Raw genomic sequence first — 15,948 nt, forward strand, 5'->3', positions numbered from 1 at the left:
GCATCATACTAATATATATTTTTTAACATTTTGAATTTCGCTTTTATATTTATATTTTCAGTTTTCAATTTAATTTGAAAGTTTTAGTAATTCTGTCATGACGACTCTCAGAGTGTTTGGAGTGGTAATGGATATGACAATGTTGATATTTTTAGTATTGGCATAATAGATCTGCTACACTGCTGCTCCTGTTGGTTATTGCTGCTGCTGCAGAGCAAGTACGGGACTTGCTACTGCTAATACACACACAACATGTTGCTGTGAGCAAGTAAGACATGCTGCTGCTGTTCAATATAGCGTGCATGAATTACCCATAGCAGATCTATACAGGTGGAGCTGGGGAAGGTGGAGGGTTTCTGAAAGCGCAATGCAACTGCTACAGCAAATGCTGACCTGATACAGCAGGAACCAATCAGCCGTGCCCTTTAGAGATGATGTGATTGCGAGCAGATTGAGTTAAGGACCTATTAGCCTGCGCCATCTATGTGTTGTTTAAGAGGAAGAGGTTAAACATCTAACCTGCCAGAAATGGGTAGTTTGTTATGAAATTGGATGTCAGTTTGTTTCACACAATTACACTCTTAATGATCATAGACATTTATCTCCAGCAGATCTCATCAAGACTCTATGCGAGCAGAAAAGCCACATTCATGTGGGACACACAGCCCCTCTTGGGTATATTCACGACTCTTCGCACTATGAGCTTTGTTAGGAAATATGACTTCAGTCACAGACGCTGCTGGGTTTGGAATAGAACATCGTGTACCACACACTGTGGCAAATGTGTCATCCTCAAAATTGATTCAGCTTGTTTTGAACATCACAGTTACGTGAGTCACATCATACATTGTAAGACATGTTCTTTCAGTATGTGACAATATGTTTTTCTTTAGTTTTTTCTGGCAAAGGAGGTTCAAGGTTGCTCAGCATTTTGTCGATTTTAAACTGAAGAGCTGTCTGAACAGTGTATTAAGTGTATTTTCTCTTTCCTTTTTTTATCAATATGATATAATCATGTTATTTGTTGTGCAGCTATTGATTTAAGGTGTATTAACATCCAGTGGCAAAAGCAAATAATTTCAGGTATTGCTCTCAGCCTCTCCAGGTCTACATATAATTATTTCATTATTGATAATTTTCTTTTATTTGGCTATTTAAAGGCTGATTGCCTTGCACTCCTGTTTCCGCTAATTAAGGACTCCTTTTTTTTTGAGAATTAACTTTGAATTAACTTTTTAAGAGTTGATTTCTTTGAACAAATTATGCATGTAAAACTGGTGCTACCAAAGTATCAGTTGTGGACTTTTGAAATGAGGAAGTAAAGTCTCCTCTCTGTGCTTGAGAGCATTCATCTTCAATTTAACTTTTTTTATTTTTTTATTTCTGGGTATAGAACACCATTTACCTTACACTTTCCACCAGCAACCAATAGTTTAAAATCTATGATTATATTTGCATACTATTTAATTTAAAACTTGACATAAAAATAATAGTCAGATTATTAAGTGCCCATATTATGCTATTTTAAAGGTTCTTAATTTTGTATTGGAGGACTTCTCCAACAATAGGTTTACATGCACCCAAGGTCAAAAAACACTTTCATTTTCACATAAAAAACATTGCATATCACCTAATTTCTTCTCTCTAAACCCCTCCTTTCCGAGAGCCATCTCTGCTCTGATTGGTCAGATGGCCCAGTCTGTTGTGATTGGTCTACCGCTTACAACGCGTGTCGGAAATGAAATGCCATTACCATATTTGAATTTCAGCTCTGGATCTTCTTCAGTGCTTGAGTGATGCGAACAGTAATATGGCGTTGGTCTTACCGTATCAGTTCCAGCGCGAGTCCTCATCCTTTTGAAATGCAAAGTGGATTTGCAGTGCCGAAAGCAGCGTTTTCTCAACATGTCGACAACACAAGCCAAACTTTCAGCTACAACGATAGTGTTTGAGGGCGGGTCAAAGTAGACATTGTTCGCGGGCAACCAATGAAGACCATAGGCAGGCACTGTGCAAATTTGTTACATTGTGACATAGGTATGTAACAGGAAGTGAGACTGGAATTAATGACGACTCGTTTCGACAGTTCAGAATCTATACTTTCTTTTAGGAGATAACAACTTTTTGTTGTGAAAGGTAATACTGTATTAGGGGCACTAACAGGGACACTTATATATTGCTCCCAAAATAATACAGTACAAAATCAGTTATGTTGTAAAAGTAGAGTTTTTTTTGTGACTTTTATATGTCATTTTCAGCTACTATTATTAATAGCCATTTTCACACTAATAGTCAACAAATCCACAGGTGTCATGATGGTTAAAGTTTTAATCAAGCCTAAAACGGCTCACTCACAAACATTTCATATTTCAGCAATTTCGAGATTCAGACGTGACCAAATGAGGTGATGGGTTGTTTGCTTTGTAATTAGTCCATTCATTCCCATCTGTTTTATGAATTTATGCAGATTTGTGGAGTTTTTTTACCAGACAACATGAATTTCATAATGTTCTTATCTTTCTTTATATTATAAGCTCTTTATAAAAACCTGACAACTTAAGAATCACGTTTTGTCTCGTAAACAGCTTTTATCCGCTGTTGGACTTGGTACGTAAAATATACATTATTCTGTATTCTAGTTCTCATATTTCATAATATTTTTTGGTTTGTTTTTATTGTTGTATTATTGTTGATTATTTGTACATTTAAATTTTTTTCCTCCCTTGTCTCCTCTGAAGAAACACCCCTGCTGTGTTTATTATTTCATAAAATACCAAAGGCTTATGAAGAACATAAAGTACAGTATGCTGCAACAGGTCAAGCACGATTGTACAAATACAATTTGCTTTCTTTACCTATAATAATAATTATGATACACTTTGCTTCGGCTGAGTTTCATGTATTGGTAGCTGATGTGGCCAGTGCATGGCATTTGATGTCAGATGAAAGAATATGCATATATACAGAATAGGTAATTTTCAAAACAAATTCTCAAAAGTTGCTATGACAACAGTGAGGCTGCCATTCCCAACCGTGAGGACAGTTTCTGGTAACAAAAATGCTTTGGTTCTGATTACACTATAATTAGAAAATTGAATATTTCTATTTGGCATTGTGTTAGTAGAGAGTGTTAATATCATTAACTCACCTTACGTAAGCAACGAGGGGCCACATTTATACATCTGTTTTACGCATTGGTTTGTCTTCTGTGGAATTCTAGAGCAGTAATTCAGGCACTTTATTTTCCTGCATTTTTGTCGTGTTGCATTTATTTGACTTACGGGTAATACAATACTTATACAATCTAAAAGGTTGTAATTGCGTAACATCTGATTTATTTTCTAAGCAAACGCCTAGAAAAGACATTCCCAATTTTTTTTTAAAGGTTTGAAATGTTTGACTTTTCAAATAGTATGCTTAATAATGTATAATTAATCTTATTATCAAGATTAATGTTAATATAAATACTGTTTAAAATTCTACTTTTTTGTTTATTTAATTTTGCAGAGTCTTGGAGCCACTGGCAGATACGAAACCCATAAAAAGTAAGTGGTTTATTTTAAATACTTTACCTTCTAAAACTCCATGCAATTGGCAGAAATGAAAAGGGAAAAGATGAAGACAATGAACAGATGTTGAACTAATTAAGGTGCTATCAAATGTTATATTGTTAAAAAAAAAACTGAAATATGGTGATGTTTCAGTGTATAGTGTAACTACAGATGCCTAATGAGTTTGGTATGAAATCTTATAATTATTAAATATTATTATTATTATATATTATAATTTTTTGTTGCAAGGCAATAAAAACTGTATTTCTGGTTTGTGCGGGTTCCCACTTCAGAACTAAGATATCAGAAGGTCTTGTTATCTGTCCAGCATGGAAAAGTTTATAACTGTTATGCTTTGTGCTTCTTATCAATCTGATATCCTTGGTAATTCAAACTGCAGTTGTTCATCCAATAAAAATGCACAGAGGAGCTCGTTTCTAGGCTATAGGTTGTCCAATCATTATATGAATCCATGGGGGGGTTTGTTAAGAGATAGACACCATCACTCAGAAGCAGCCAATATCCGAGATTGTATGCGCTATTATTAGATAACATACATAATTTGCTGTTTTGGTCTTAGATGGACTTTTATGAAGGTTTGCTTTGTGACATCTCAACTTGACTTAACTATCTGCAACATTTAATGTTTGATAATGTATTTATTCATTCATTTATCTGTTGCAGTTCATTTATGATCAAAAACAGCGCAAATTTGTTGACTTCATAGGTGAATGGTACAATATTATGATACCAAGGTCTCGACCTTCAATACATTTTTTGCAGTGAATTCCATAGGCTATATAATAGCCAGAAATTGCCCTGAATTGTACTGCACTCTTTGTTAATGCACAGTGTGAAATAGCTCTGGAAGGTGTTTGTCAGTCCTTTTGATGCAGTTTTATTTTTTTACAGTCAAGCATTGTATTCAGCTCAACACAACAATACATTTCTACAACCAGAAAGAGCCTCTTATGAGGTTTTTAAGCCACTAACCTGCCAGTTTGTTTGGCTAAAAGTGTGTTTTCATGTACACGTCTAATATGTGCTGAGGGAAACTGTTCTGAATGCTTCCCTCTTGGTGAGAAACCGTGCTGCCTGCAGTCTGAATCAGTGGAGCCCATGCTATCCATTAAGAAATATGGCACTAGTAGTGTTGCCATGGAGATCAACTCAATTGAAGCTGCGTTTAAGCCTCAGGAAGACATAATCGAGTGCTTTGGCTTTCATTCCAGAGATACGCACTGCAACAGTGTGGTGGTGGTGATCTGTTGTTTTTCCAATTTAATAATTGAATGATTTAAACTTTATTAGAAAGATAGTTTTAGTTTATCTGATGTTGCAATATTCCATCATGTGCATTATGCATGGCAGCTGTTGTAGTATAATAAATAGCTACAGAAATAAATACAGAAAAGGGTGCAAATTATGATGTTTATGTGATAGTTGATTCCACAAATCCAATTTTGAGTTCAATCCAATCAATGAACCCCCTCCCCCCATCGCAAAAGTAGTAGTTTAGCAGAATGTTTGAGCTGCTCTCTTCCATAAAATGAATGTGAATAGGGACTACAGCCTGCCAAGCTCCAAAAAGCACCATAAAAGCCTCATAAAGTAGTCCATGCAACTTATTTAATATATTTCTAGACTTCTGAAGCCACAGACTGAAAAGTCATTATTCACTGGAAATCTTGCTTGACAGCTGTGGTCACCATTCACTTACACTGCATGGACAAGAGCAGCTTGAACTCTTCTTGTGTTCCATGGAGAAAAGAAAGTCATACTGGTTTTTCAAAAAAGACATCAGAGCGAGTAAATACTGACAGAATTTAAAGTCACCATGAATATTGCAGCATTTACCATAAATGATTAACCGTGCAAGTCATTATTTTTCTTTAAAAATTCACTCGTAAAATTCTCCTCCCACTTGCAACAACATCTCTTTTCTTCTCTTCTCTTCGGCGTGAGGATGGGACAACCTGTCACTCATTAGATCGCACAAATAGCAAATGACAACGCAATGATCAAATCATTTTACGACTTACAAAATCAAGTCTCGTTTCACTTGCATATACAACACAATAGGGAAGAAAAGACTATCGCAACTTCCGCGTTATGCCGACTTTAATACCAATCTCGAACTGAGCCTTAAGTCTGTCATTATTTTGAACTTTAATTTGACCAAACATGAGAAAAAAATTAACTCGATGTTTAGAACGTTTTGCGTCATGGGCAGCGCTCCAACATATAGCGCAACTGCTCCTCTGATGAGCCGAGTTCGATTTCTGTCTCGAAGTCCTTTGCTGATCCCGTTTCCCGTCTCTCTGCCCTTGCTTTCCTGTCTGAACTGTCCAATCCAATAAAGGCATAAAAGGCCAAAAGTATAACTTATAAAAAGAACAGCAGATGGCTTCACAGACAAAAATAGTTTGAACGTCACGGTCGTCTATTGGTTTCCTATGAACAATGATAACATCAGGACCAGTTGTCAGCTGCTTGATTTATATTCGGTCAGTCGAGACACTCTCTGGCTCAGTTCTCACTGATTGATGGATACAGAACAGACACAGGAGACTTTAAAGTGACACTATATTGCTTTTAATGTCAGAATTTTGTACCACAAAAAAAAAAAAAGGAGTCCAGGTTTTTTCTCAGGATAAGTTGTACTTTCAACTGACACAAAATGCTCTGGATTATAGTTTCGGTATATATGCAGAATGAGGTTGACTCACACTAGTCTGGGACACAGAAATCCATGTTGCCCACACATAGAGGTAACACTCGAGTTTAAGGAGGGTTATGTAAAGATCTCTATAATGTTTATGTAAGCTTTATATGACACTTGACTTTATTCTGCTAAAGGATTGAGTCCTTAATCGTGTGCCAATAGTTTAGCTTAACAAATTCAGTTGCAAAAAAACAAATTCACTTAACAAAAATCACAATTGCAGTTTGATCAACTAAAATTTTTGTAAATTGTGTTGCTTGTCAACTATTGTCCAATTAGTGGGTGGCTTTAATTTGAAGTTACTTAAAGAGATAGTTCACTTAAAAATGATTCTGTCATATGTCATCATTTACTAACTCTCATGTCATTCCAAACCTAATTGTTTGGTTTCCAATTATCTTTTAATATCATTCATGCGCAGCAAAAGAAAGAAATGCAAACAGGTTTGGAACAACATGAGGGTGAGGAAATTATTAGAAATGGTGAGTGAATTTTCATTTTTGGGTTGACTATTCATTAAAAGTACTCAAGCATTCAAGCTAAACATTTGATTCGTATTACATTCATTGCAGTTGAACATCATTTGTTTATAAAATCTCACAACCAGTTCTGATTCTTCCCTCTCCAAGTTCCTGGTGCATGATTTTTGGCTCTGTCTGGTAGTATCCACTTCCCATTTTTTTCTGTTCATTGCAGTAGCTGTTTCAAAACTAATCACCATCCTACATATGGTATGCTCTTGGCCTGAGGAATCGGCGAATGTTATCATGGATTTGACTGGCAGTAAACTGAGAATTTTTTTTTAGTTTTTGAACAAAATGCTAATAGAACCCAAGCCTCCAAGCCCATGCCCCAGATGAGATGTGTGTCTCAGAGCTGTTGTCGTGGCCTTTGTTTTGCCTGCCATGCAAATGGAACACTTACCCTTGAGCTGCGGAGAGAAGCTGCACACAAAAGCCTGCTGAGAAGAGAACGCTTGCTCTTTCACGCCGTCGTGACTTGGTTTACTGTCTTCTGATTGGCTGTGTGCTCGCCCATCTCACAGCCCCCCTTCAATAGGTTTCTTGTCTTTCCATGAGTCAAGAACTATCTGGAAGCAGCTGTAATGTGAGATGACTAGATCAGGTTGGAGATGACATGAGTTTAGAAGTGGTTTTGTGATAACTACAACTTGTTACACGTGAAATACCATGATAGCTCATCAAGATGTTTCTGCTTTAAGCAATAGAAACAGAGAAAAAAAGGTGTCTTTTTCATCTCCTTTTGATATCCTCCATCTATATCACTGGTTCTACCTGTTTTCACACCCTCCTTTTGTATTTTTAGTCATCCTACACCTGTGCTTATATACTATTACTAGCTGTCCTGGTTTCCTTATTGTTTCTTTCTAGTATTACTTTTATCTTCCTCTTGACTTTAGAAATAAACTAAGCCTTTTTTTAATGCAGCCACTACACGTTGACAGAGTTATTTGTCTTGCTTTTGTAAATTTGTTTCTTTTTCCCAATGCTCCCAAACATGAGAAATTGAGTTTATAAAGCATAATGTTGCAAGGAGGAATTCCTGTAAGCCACAGGATGCAATAGCACTGCACAAAAGTAGTAAACATTCAAGAAATACTAATTAATTCATTTATTTACTTCTTATCAGAGATCGCCATGGGCTGAGTTGGTCCACAATGATGCTGTATTGTTTTTTCCTAATACCCTTTCAAGGATTTTTCCTGATAGGAACCGATGACATGGACGTCTCGCTGTACCATTAGTGTCAGTTCTTATTAAGCTTGTGTCCCCTGATTGCTCGCATGCAAGATGATGAGAGCTTTGCTTTTAAGCTGCAGCTATGGAAACATGTAGCTTTGTTCTTCCCTCATGGAAAATTTTCTGTAAAATTTTATCCATTACATTTGAACTGTTTTGACGCAGTTCCCTCTTAAAGAGGCCGACTCCTTATCCCTTGTGCTCTATATCAGGTGTCATTTCAGCATATATACTTGAGTATTGCATGCGAAACAGTTTTAGTTTTGGTTGGTATAGTTTACAGTAGCTGTGTGTGTCTGAAATTGCTATTTGCTTTACAGGTATTTAAGGTGATGTGTGTGTATAAAGCAGAGTATATTAAGACTCCAACAATCTTTGTTTTATTTACAGCTTCCGGAAATTATTTACAGTCTATAATACTGTTTTATACCCATAATGGTTTATTGTATAATTGAGTCATTCAGTAAACAAAAAATGTATAGTTTCAAAGAAAGATTGACGTAAAAAAAGAGCGCATGTATTTAAAAAAAGAGTACATATATTTACATCAATGTTCAAATTTGGTTATTAATTTGTTTATTTATTCATATACTACACATATGTGGTATTTGATGTATCGGGAATAGTGAATGAGTGAGAAATTTCAGACACAGCATTTCATTAATATTTCAATTTATCTCTTATCTAAAAATGAGCATGAAATATTAACGTTATTCATTAGGCACTTGGTAACTTTTGTTTTGTTTCCGATTAGCACAACCTAATAAAAGAATCAGTTGTTTTTACGAGACAGGTTGAGGAACCCAGTAAATTGTAGCATCCGTGGCCGCACGTTTTATGTTAGATAATGATCAATTGAAGCTGACTTTCATGTTGGCGTATGTGTTATTCTATAATTGCCGGTACATTTGATGTCCAGAGTCATTATTTTTTTCTGCTTTTTTTCAAATGGTTATATTTTTATAATTATTTTAATAATTTGTTACTTATTGTCATGGATCACAAGATGTTACAGACAATAATAATATTTTCTGAAAATCATTAGTCACTGTATTATTTTATTATGTATCATTGTGTAATCAAAATATTTTATTTTACTTTTGGTAGTATTTCATTTATTTTATTTATAAAAGCACTAAATAGTCATAAAAATGTGTGTCCATAAATTTTGCGTCACTTCTGTTACCGGACTATACTTTGCCTTTAAATTGGTGGAATAATCTCCCACAACTATGTAAGATACAGGAAATGATGTCACTTTCCCTCACTGATAAGATTTGAAGCACTGAAAGGTTTATGTGGTCTCTCTGAGAAAATATTTTAATCCAAAAAGTTCTTACACCAATAGTTATTTTGTAAATCGTCTAAATTGTTACCACAATATCAAAAGGAAAACATAATGTATCACTGATCACATGATTAAAAGTCTTTTATTCATGATTTCATTAGTGTTCTTAGCATTTATGCTAGCAAGTTGAGTTTTTGGCTAAAAAGTTTAAAATTGTCAAATCTTTTACTGTCAAACTCTGTTACCAAGGTAGAATAATAATGTTGTATGTGTATGTAATAGAATTGACAGTAACAGAGCTGACAAACAATACTATAAAGATATCTGGGGTTTTTTCGTTAAAAGTAAAAAAAGGAAGTAATTTGTGTTTGGCAAGCACTGATTTAGTAAAATTGAATATGTTTTCAATAAGATACTGGGAAGAATTTCTGTTAGTTCTGTTTTCTTTGACTTTATGAAATACAAAATGCGTCTCCAGTTATAGAATCACTCATATATTCTTTGAGGTCTCTTTCTTCTTCTTAGAATTAACACAGGACTGCATTTGTGTGGTTGCACTGTTTTGTCTGTCACTTAGCTTTCAGTCCATGTGGTCATGAATCATCCCCTCTTCTTTCCTCAAACTTGTCTTTATCTCCAGCTGGAATGGTTGGGTAACAACATCCCGCAATAATTGGATTCGTCACCAGCGTACTTCTACAACTATGGCCATTAGCACTTCTGTGTTCAGTAACCATTTTGCATGAGAAACAAATAGTCTGAGCTATTCTCTGAGAAATTAAAGCATTCACTAATATGCAAGTAGGTGGAGAGATAATAAGCCATATTAGTATAATATTCCTTTCTCCCAAGGGGCCTATTTCACACCATGTCACGACTGTAGACGTAGCCTAGAATTACAATGAATCAGAGAACATCCTCTCACAGTAAAACTTGTTTTTTATGTTTTTATTTTATTTAATTTTTTTAGTTTAATTAAAATTTCATCTTTAAAAGCTAAAATTACTTCTAAAACAATTTGAAAAAACCTCCGCCAGTTAATGGAACTGTAATTTTCCATTGGCCATAGGAGACAATAAAAATCAGGACATGCTTTTGTGCACTAGGGCACTAAACACACAGTCAAGCATTCCAGCTATTAAGTCAGTATTAATGGATTAAAAGCATTACATGCAGTGATTGAGCACTCATTCTCAATATTGCTTTAAAACCTAAGGGTCTTCACAAATACATAGACAAACAAAAAAAAAATCCTGTTCTGATCATTATTATAACAACATCGACAACAAGGGGAAATTAGGACATCATCTAGTTTGAATATGCTCCAGTTAAGTTGAGCATTATGTATTTTTCCCTCTGGGCGCATCTTATATTGAAGACTTCGACTAGCCACAACTAAGTTTTAATCAGATTTGTGATTCATGTTTATTGGCTCTGTTCCAAAACCTATTGAACTGCCTCATTGCTGCCTACATAGGAACTTAAGGAACCTCAAGTGGCTGATTTGGAACATTCTACCATAAATATATGCTAATTATATAAGAGGTAAATAAAATGGCAACACTTTACAATAAGGTTTTATTAGTTAACTACTTTATTTAACATAACCTAATAATTGAACAATACTTCTACAGCATTTATTAATCTTAGTTAATGTTAATTTCATTATTAAAATCAAATGTTGTATTTGTTAACATTATTTAATGCACTATCAACTGACATGAACAAACAATTAACAGCTGGATTTTAACATTAACAAAGATTAATAAATACTGTAACAAATGTATTGCTCGTTGTTAGTTCATGTTACTTAATACATTAACTAATGTTAACAAATGAGACCTTATTGTAAAGTGTTACTAATAAAATGAACATTTTTATAATTTTGATATTAAACAATCTGAAATTAAATACTAAAGTATTTATAATTTATATAAGTAACATTTATTTAATTAAAGCTGTGTTTAATGTTGGTATATATTCAGTGGCTTTAATAAAGAACACATCCCTAAATCTCTAAGCTAAATGCCGTTACTGTCATGTTTTCAACCATTTTCAATTCACCTTTTTCCATCACCTTTTTTTTTATGCTTTTTCCGAAATTAAGAGTGAAAGTGTATTTATAACTGTTAATAGTTATATAACTGGCTGTTATAATTATATTGTTAATAACTGTAATATTAAGGCAAGGCAAGTTTATTTATATAGCGCATTTCATACACTATGGCAATTCAAAGTGCTTTACAGAAAGGAATTCAAAATAAAAGAAAGAAAATTTAAACAGTTATAAAAGAAATTAAAAGAGATAAAAAAATCTATTGGACGTCTCCAATAGACCCGATTTTTCCCTAAAATCGGACAGGAGGAGCTCTAGGACTGACTCACAGGGTAACCTCGGGTTCACTGCCTCATCAGTCCGCAGCCGCACCCTAAAAGCCGCACCCATTTGAGTTCAGTTTAGAATAAAAAGGAGGATGCAAAGTAAAATACAGTGTAATCAGTCGGACGTACACTGGGACAGTACTCATTCAGTAAATGCACAGGTAAACAGAAGTGTTTTGAGTCTGGATTTGAATGTGAATACTGTAGGAGCACATCTGATCTCCTCTGGAAGGTGGTTCCAGCTACGGCTGGCATAGCTAAAAGCAGACTCACCAAGCTTAGAGTGAACCCTTTGTATTTCTAGTCTGATGTGATGCTAATGATCTGAGTGATCTGTTAGGTTTATATTTAGTGAGCATATCTGCAATGTATTGAGGTCCTAGGCCATTGAGTGATTTATATACCAGTAATAATACTTTAAAATCAATCCTAAAACTGGGAGCCAATGTAAAGATCTGAATTATAGTTTAATTATAATTTAATTATATTCAGTATAATATTCATAATTTATATTTGTAACTCATTAATGTTTTAAAAAAATGTTTATATTTCTATGATTATTTCAAGATTTTATAATACATTTAAATGCAGTCTAGGTAGTCGGCTCGGTTTGGATGTGGGGGTCTATGACCTGTGGATCCATCAATTTTTTTTCCAAGAATCTGATGAAAAACTCTGTGGTGGCTAGTCGAGCTCAATAACAAATGCACCGAGAGCCAGAAACATAATCTTAATAATTACGCTGCCTACCTTTTGGAATAGCCCTCCTGTGCTTTTAAAAAAAAATACTGTTGTGTTGAGGGATTAGATGCCTGTTTCTGCTGATAAGAGGGAGAATGAAACAACTGGAGTGATTATGAGAAAAGAACAACAGGTCTTTCTACCCTCCCTCCCTCCATCCCCCCCATCCCCATCGCTTGCACAGTGTGCTTTGGGCATGCTCAGTGGAATCTCGCTTTAAACGCCTGTGTGCTTTTGTTGTCTGTGTCGCTCATCCTAGCGCCTGCAGAATGCCCCTCTCTCCACCTCCCTTTCTCTCTTTCTCCCTCCCCCCCTCCATCTCCTCTCCTCTTTCCTCTCACCGCACATTAGCCTGCCAACACCGCGGCGAGATGCGCGTGAAGAGGAGAGCTCCGGTGAACACCTGGTACTCCGGGCAACTCCAGAGCAGGGGTGTCTGTTTTGATCTTTTCCCTCTTCCCGTGCCCTGAAACCGACTCTTTCCCACATCTCACTGGACTTTCTCTCATCAGATCTGAGAGTAGGATCTCCCGGCTGGCTCAGAGACTTAACCAGAGGCAGAGCGATGCTGCGTTGATTAAGGATTTCAGACCCCTCTTTCTCCTCTCAGGCTCTCCGGGGAGCTCCCAGAGTCTGGACAGGTGAGTTCAGCATCTCTTTCGCTCTCGCTGTACTCTCGTCCGTCTGCAGTCACTCACTCCAAGTGTACTCACAGTATGATTCCCCTCTCCAGTGTTGCTAATATTATCCATCACCCCCCTGCTGTTTCCTACAGGTGTTCCTCAGTCATAGTGGCAGCTGCCTTTTCCCCTTTTTTAATGACTTAATTGGATTCAAGGCTCAACCTTAGAGCACCGCTCCGATTCGACCACTCACTTTGCTCGCTCAATTACTCACTGGTGTCAGAGGCTTCACTCTAGCACTGCAGAGTGCATTATTATTAGTGCTATGAGTGGGTGTTTGCACGCTCAAAACTGTGCACAAGGAAGAAAAAAAAAAACAGGACACTGCCTTAATGTCATGTCTGACAGGATTATAGACCGCTGGGATGAGAAATACCACATAGATCCCCTACGGTTCCACAGCTTTTAAGGAGAATGTCAATTAGGGACAATTTTGATGTTTGCTTTTTTGGAAGAATGAAGGTGTTGAAAGGGAAGAGTTCTCATATTTGTTTTCACATTTCAACTAAATTTTTGTGCACTCATGCCCTTAGCATGTTCAGACAGTGTGCTCTCGTGCCAGATGCTTTGACAAATGGAACAGATATTTTTTCAGGCATTTATATGAATTGTTTTTGCACGTCATGGAGAGATTGATGAGTGATAAAGGTGCTACTCGTCTGTGATTACATAACCTGCAGTTAACTCAGATCCAAAATTCTTCAGAACAGTCTAAAGAATATTCTTTCACAAATATTTGTGTCCTTTTTTTGATGCATCAAAACAACTATTACCTATGCTGTGCTTTTTTAAGGTGTGTTTTTTTATTTATTAGGAAACTCTCAACAGCTACTATAGATTCATTGTCTGGGTTTACTGTTATTCTTGGCTCAGAATTAATTGATTTCCTGCAAGATTTCATTGTAGTATAAGAACATTGAGGATATCCTTGACAACTAGACCATGTTGATGTGGAGTGAGAGACAGTCTGGCTATCATTTTTAATAAAATTGTCTGCAACGGTTTAAGCGATATCAGTTTTGACGTTGACTGTTAATGACTTGAAATTAATCTGTCAGATTTTTTATTTTTTATTTTTATAAATTCTTTTGAAGGAATGCAATTTGTTCCTGTGAAGTATCTTATGCTCACCAAAACGGCATTTATTTAATCATAACTACTGTAAAAATGGTCATGTTGTGAAATATTATTACAATTTAAAATAATCTGTTTTAAAATAGCAGCCAGTCTTCAGTTTAACACGATCCTTCAGAAATCATTATAATATGCTGATTTGCTGCTCAAAAACCATTTCTTATGTTTGTCAATGTTGAAAACAGTTTTGCTGATTAATATTTTTGTAGAAACTGTGATACATTTTTTGGAAATCTTTGATTAATAGAAAGTTCAAAAGAACAGCATTTGAAATCATTTTGTAACATTATCAATATCTGCCACTTTTAATCAATTTAATGCATCATTTCTGAATGAAAAATAATATATATATATATATATTTTTAAACACGTACAGAGTCTGATCTCAAACTTTTGAACGAGTGCAGATATCAGAAAGGTTCATTTAGATGTTACATATTTGCCTTTTTCTTTTAAAAATAAAACACCTGTGCATCAGAATGCAGTTATTTTGCAGGTAGCTTTTGCTTGAGCTGAAGCATTAATGACTATCCAGTGGCCATCTGTCCCTGAGGCACTACTGACTCAGATCTTAGTCATAAATTACATACCGAAACACATGCTAAGAATTTATTTTGAGTGCAGACTCTTAACAACACTGATGCAACAGGCATCACACCTAAATGTGTTTTGTCTGTTCTCTTTCCCTTCTCGACTCCACAGGAACTTCTCCATTACTATGACACAACAGATGCAGAACCTGCAGCTGACGCAGAATAAGAAGGGGGCGGGTCCCGCCTCCCCCAGCGCTGCCAAGCGTCTCTACCGCAACCTCTCAGAGAAGTTCAAAGGGAGCCACTCCTCCTTCGAAGATGCCTACTTTTTTGGCCGATCCGACCGAATCCGCAAAGTATCTGTGAGTATTTTTTTTGCAAATAACATTCAGCTTAAAGAACCCGAATGCATATTATCAATAGTTAAAATTTGTCTTTTAGTAAAAAGCTAACATTAGCCGACATTTACATTTATATATTGTAGAATAAATTGATGTTAACATTCACCTGACCTTACACATGACATGTTTTGCGCTGGAATGACATTTCGGGTGCTCGTGAGACCGTCAGCGCCGTGCCGTGCTCTCAGAACTTCCACAAATGTCACTGATTATATACAGCTAGATCTAGCAATCATCTTGTTAACTCAAGTGCCCGATTACATCCCTCACCCTTGCTGCCTCTGTATGTTTTCACACATGGATCAAACTCACAACTGAAGAGGAGAAGCTCTTATTATTATAATGTGTTGTTTTTGCCTAATATTTGCTTAAACAATCCCCATTACATTTTTGACCTCTACTGCATTCTTTAAGGAACTAGACATTTCTGTGTCCACACTCTGGTGGATGCCTGGTAACAGATCTGTGCTGGTAATGGAAAGGTTGTAGGTCAAACCCATGAGCAGTTAAACACAGACAATCCGTGCTCTCGTTTTATGTTGTCTGTGCTGATTGTAGTCGAAAATCGGTGTGTTTTGTGTGTGTGTGTGTGTGTGTGTGTGTGTGTGTGTGTGTTTTCTTCAATCCCAGTTAACAGTAGTATGCAGAAACATAGCTTGATTTCCCTGAAAACCATAAACACGGCTATGTAGTGCATTGCAAAAAAACGTTTGTTCGAGTATCCTAATCAGTCTGTTTAATTGACTAAGA

At 35.9% G+C, this 15,948-nt stretch overlaps 1 protein-coding gene across 4 annotated transcripts in view; it reads left to right on the forward strand.

Annotated features, from left to right (window-relative positions):
- Window positions 1-15,948, forward strand: part of ankfn1a (ankyrin repeat and fibronectin type III domain containing 1a) — a 78,455-nt gene that overhangs the window by 27,230 nt on the left and 35,277 nt on the right. For 3 of the 4 annotated variants that reach the window (XM_082152967.1, XM_082152968.1, XM_082152969.1), the window contains 3 exons: window positions 3,508-3,545; window positions 12,960-13,088; window positions 14,967-15,159. In XM_082152967.1, coding sequence (XP_082009093.1) covers window positions 3,508-3,545; window positions 12,960-13,088; window positions 14,967-15,159 — 360 coding nt within the window. The remainder of the gene's footprint in view (window positions 1-3,507; window positions 3,546-12,959; window positions 13,089-14,966; window positions 15,160-15,948) is intronic. The other variant, XM_082152970.1, reaches the window with a different exon arrangement.

The sequence above is a fragment of the Leuciscus leuciscus genome, assembly GCF_965113295.1.
Source record: "Leuciscus leuciscus genome assembly, chromosome: 21".
Taxonomy (NCBI): domain Eukaryota; kingdom Metazoa; phylum Chordata; class Actinopteri; order Cypriniformes; family Leuciscidae; genus Leuciscus; species Leuciscus leuciscus.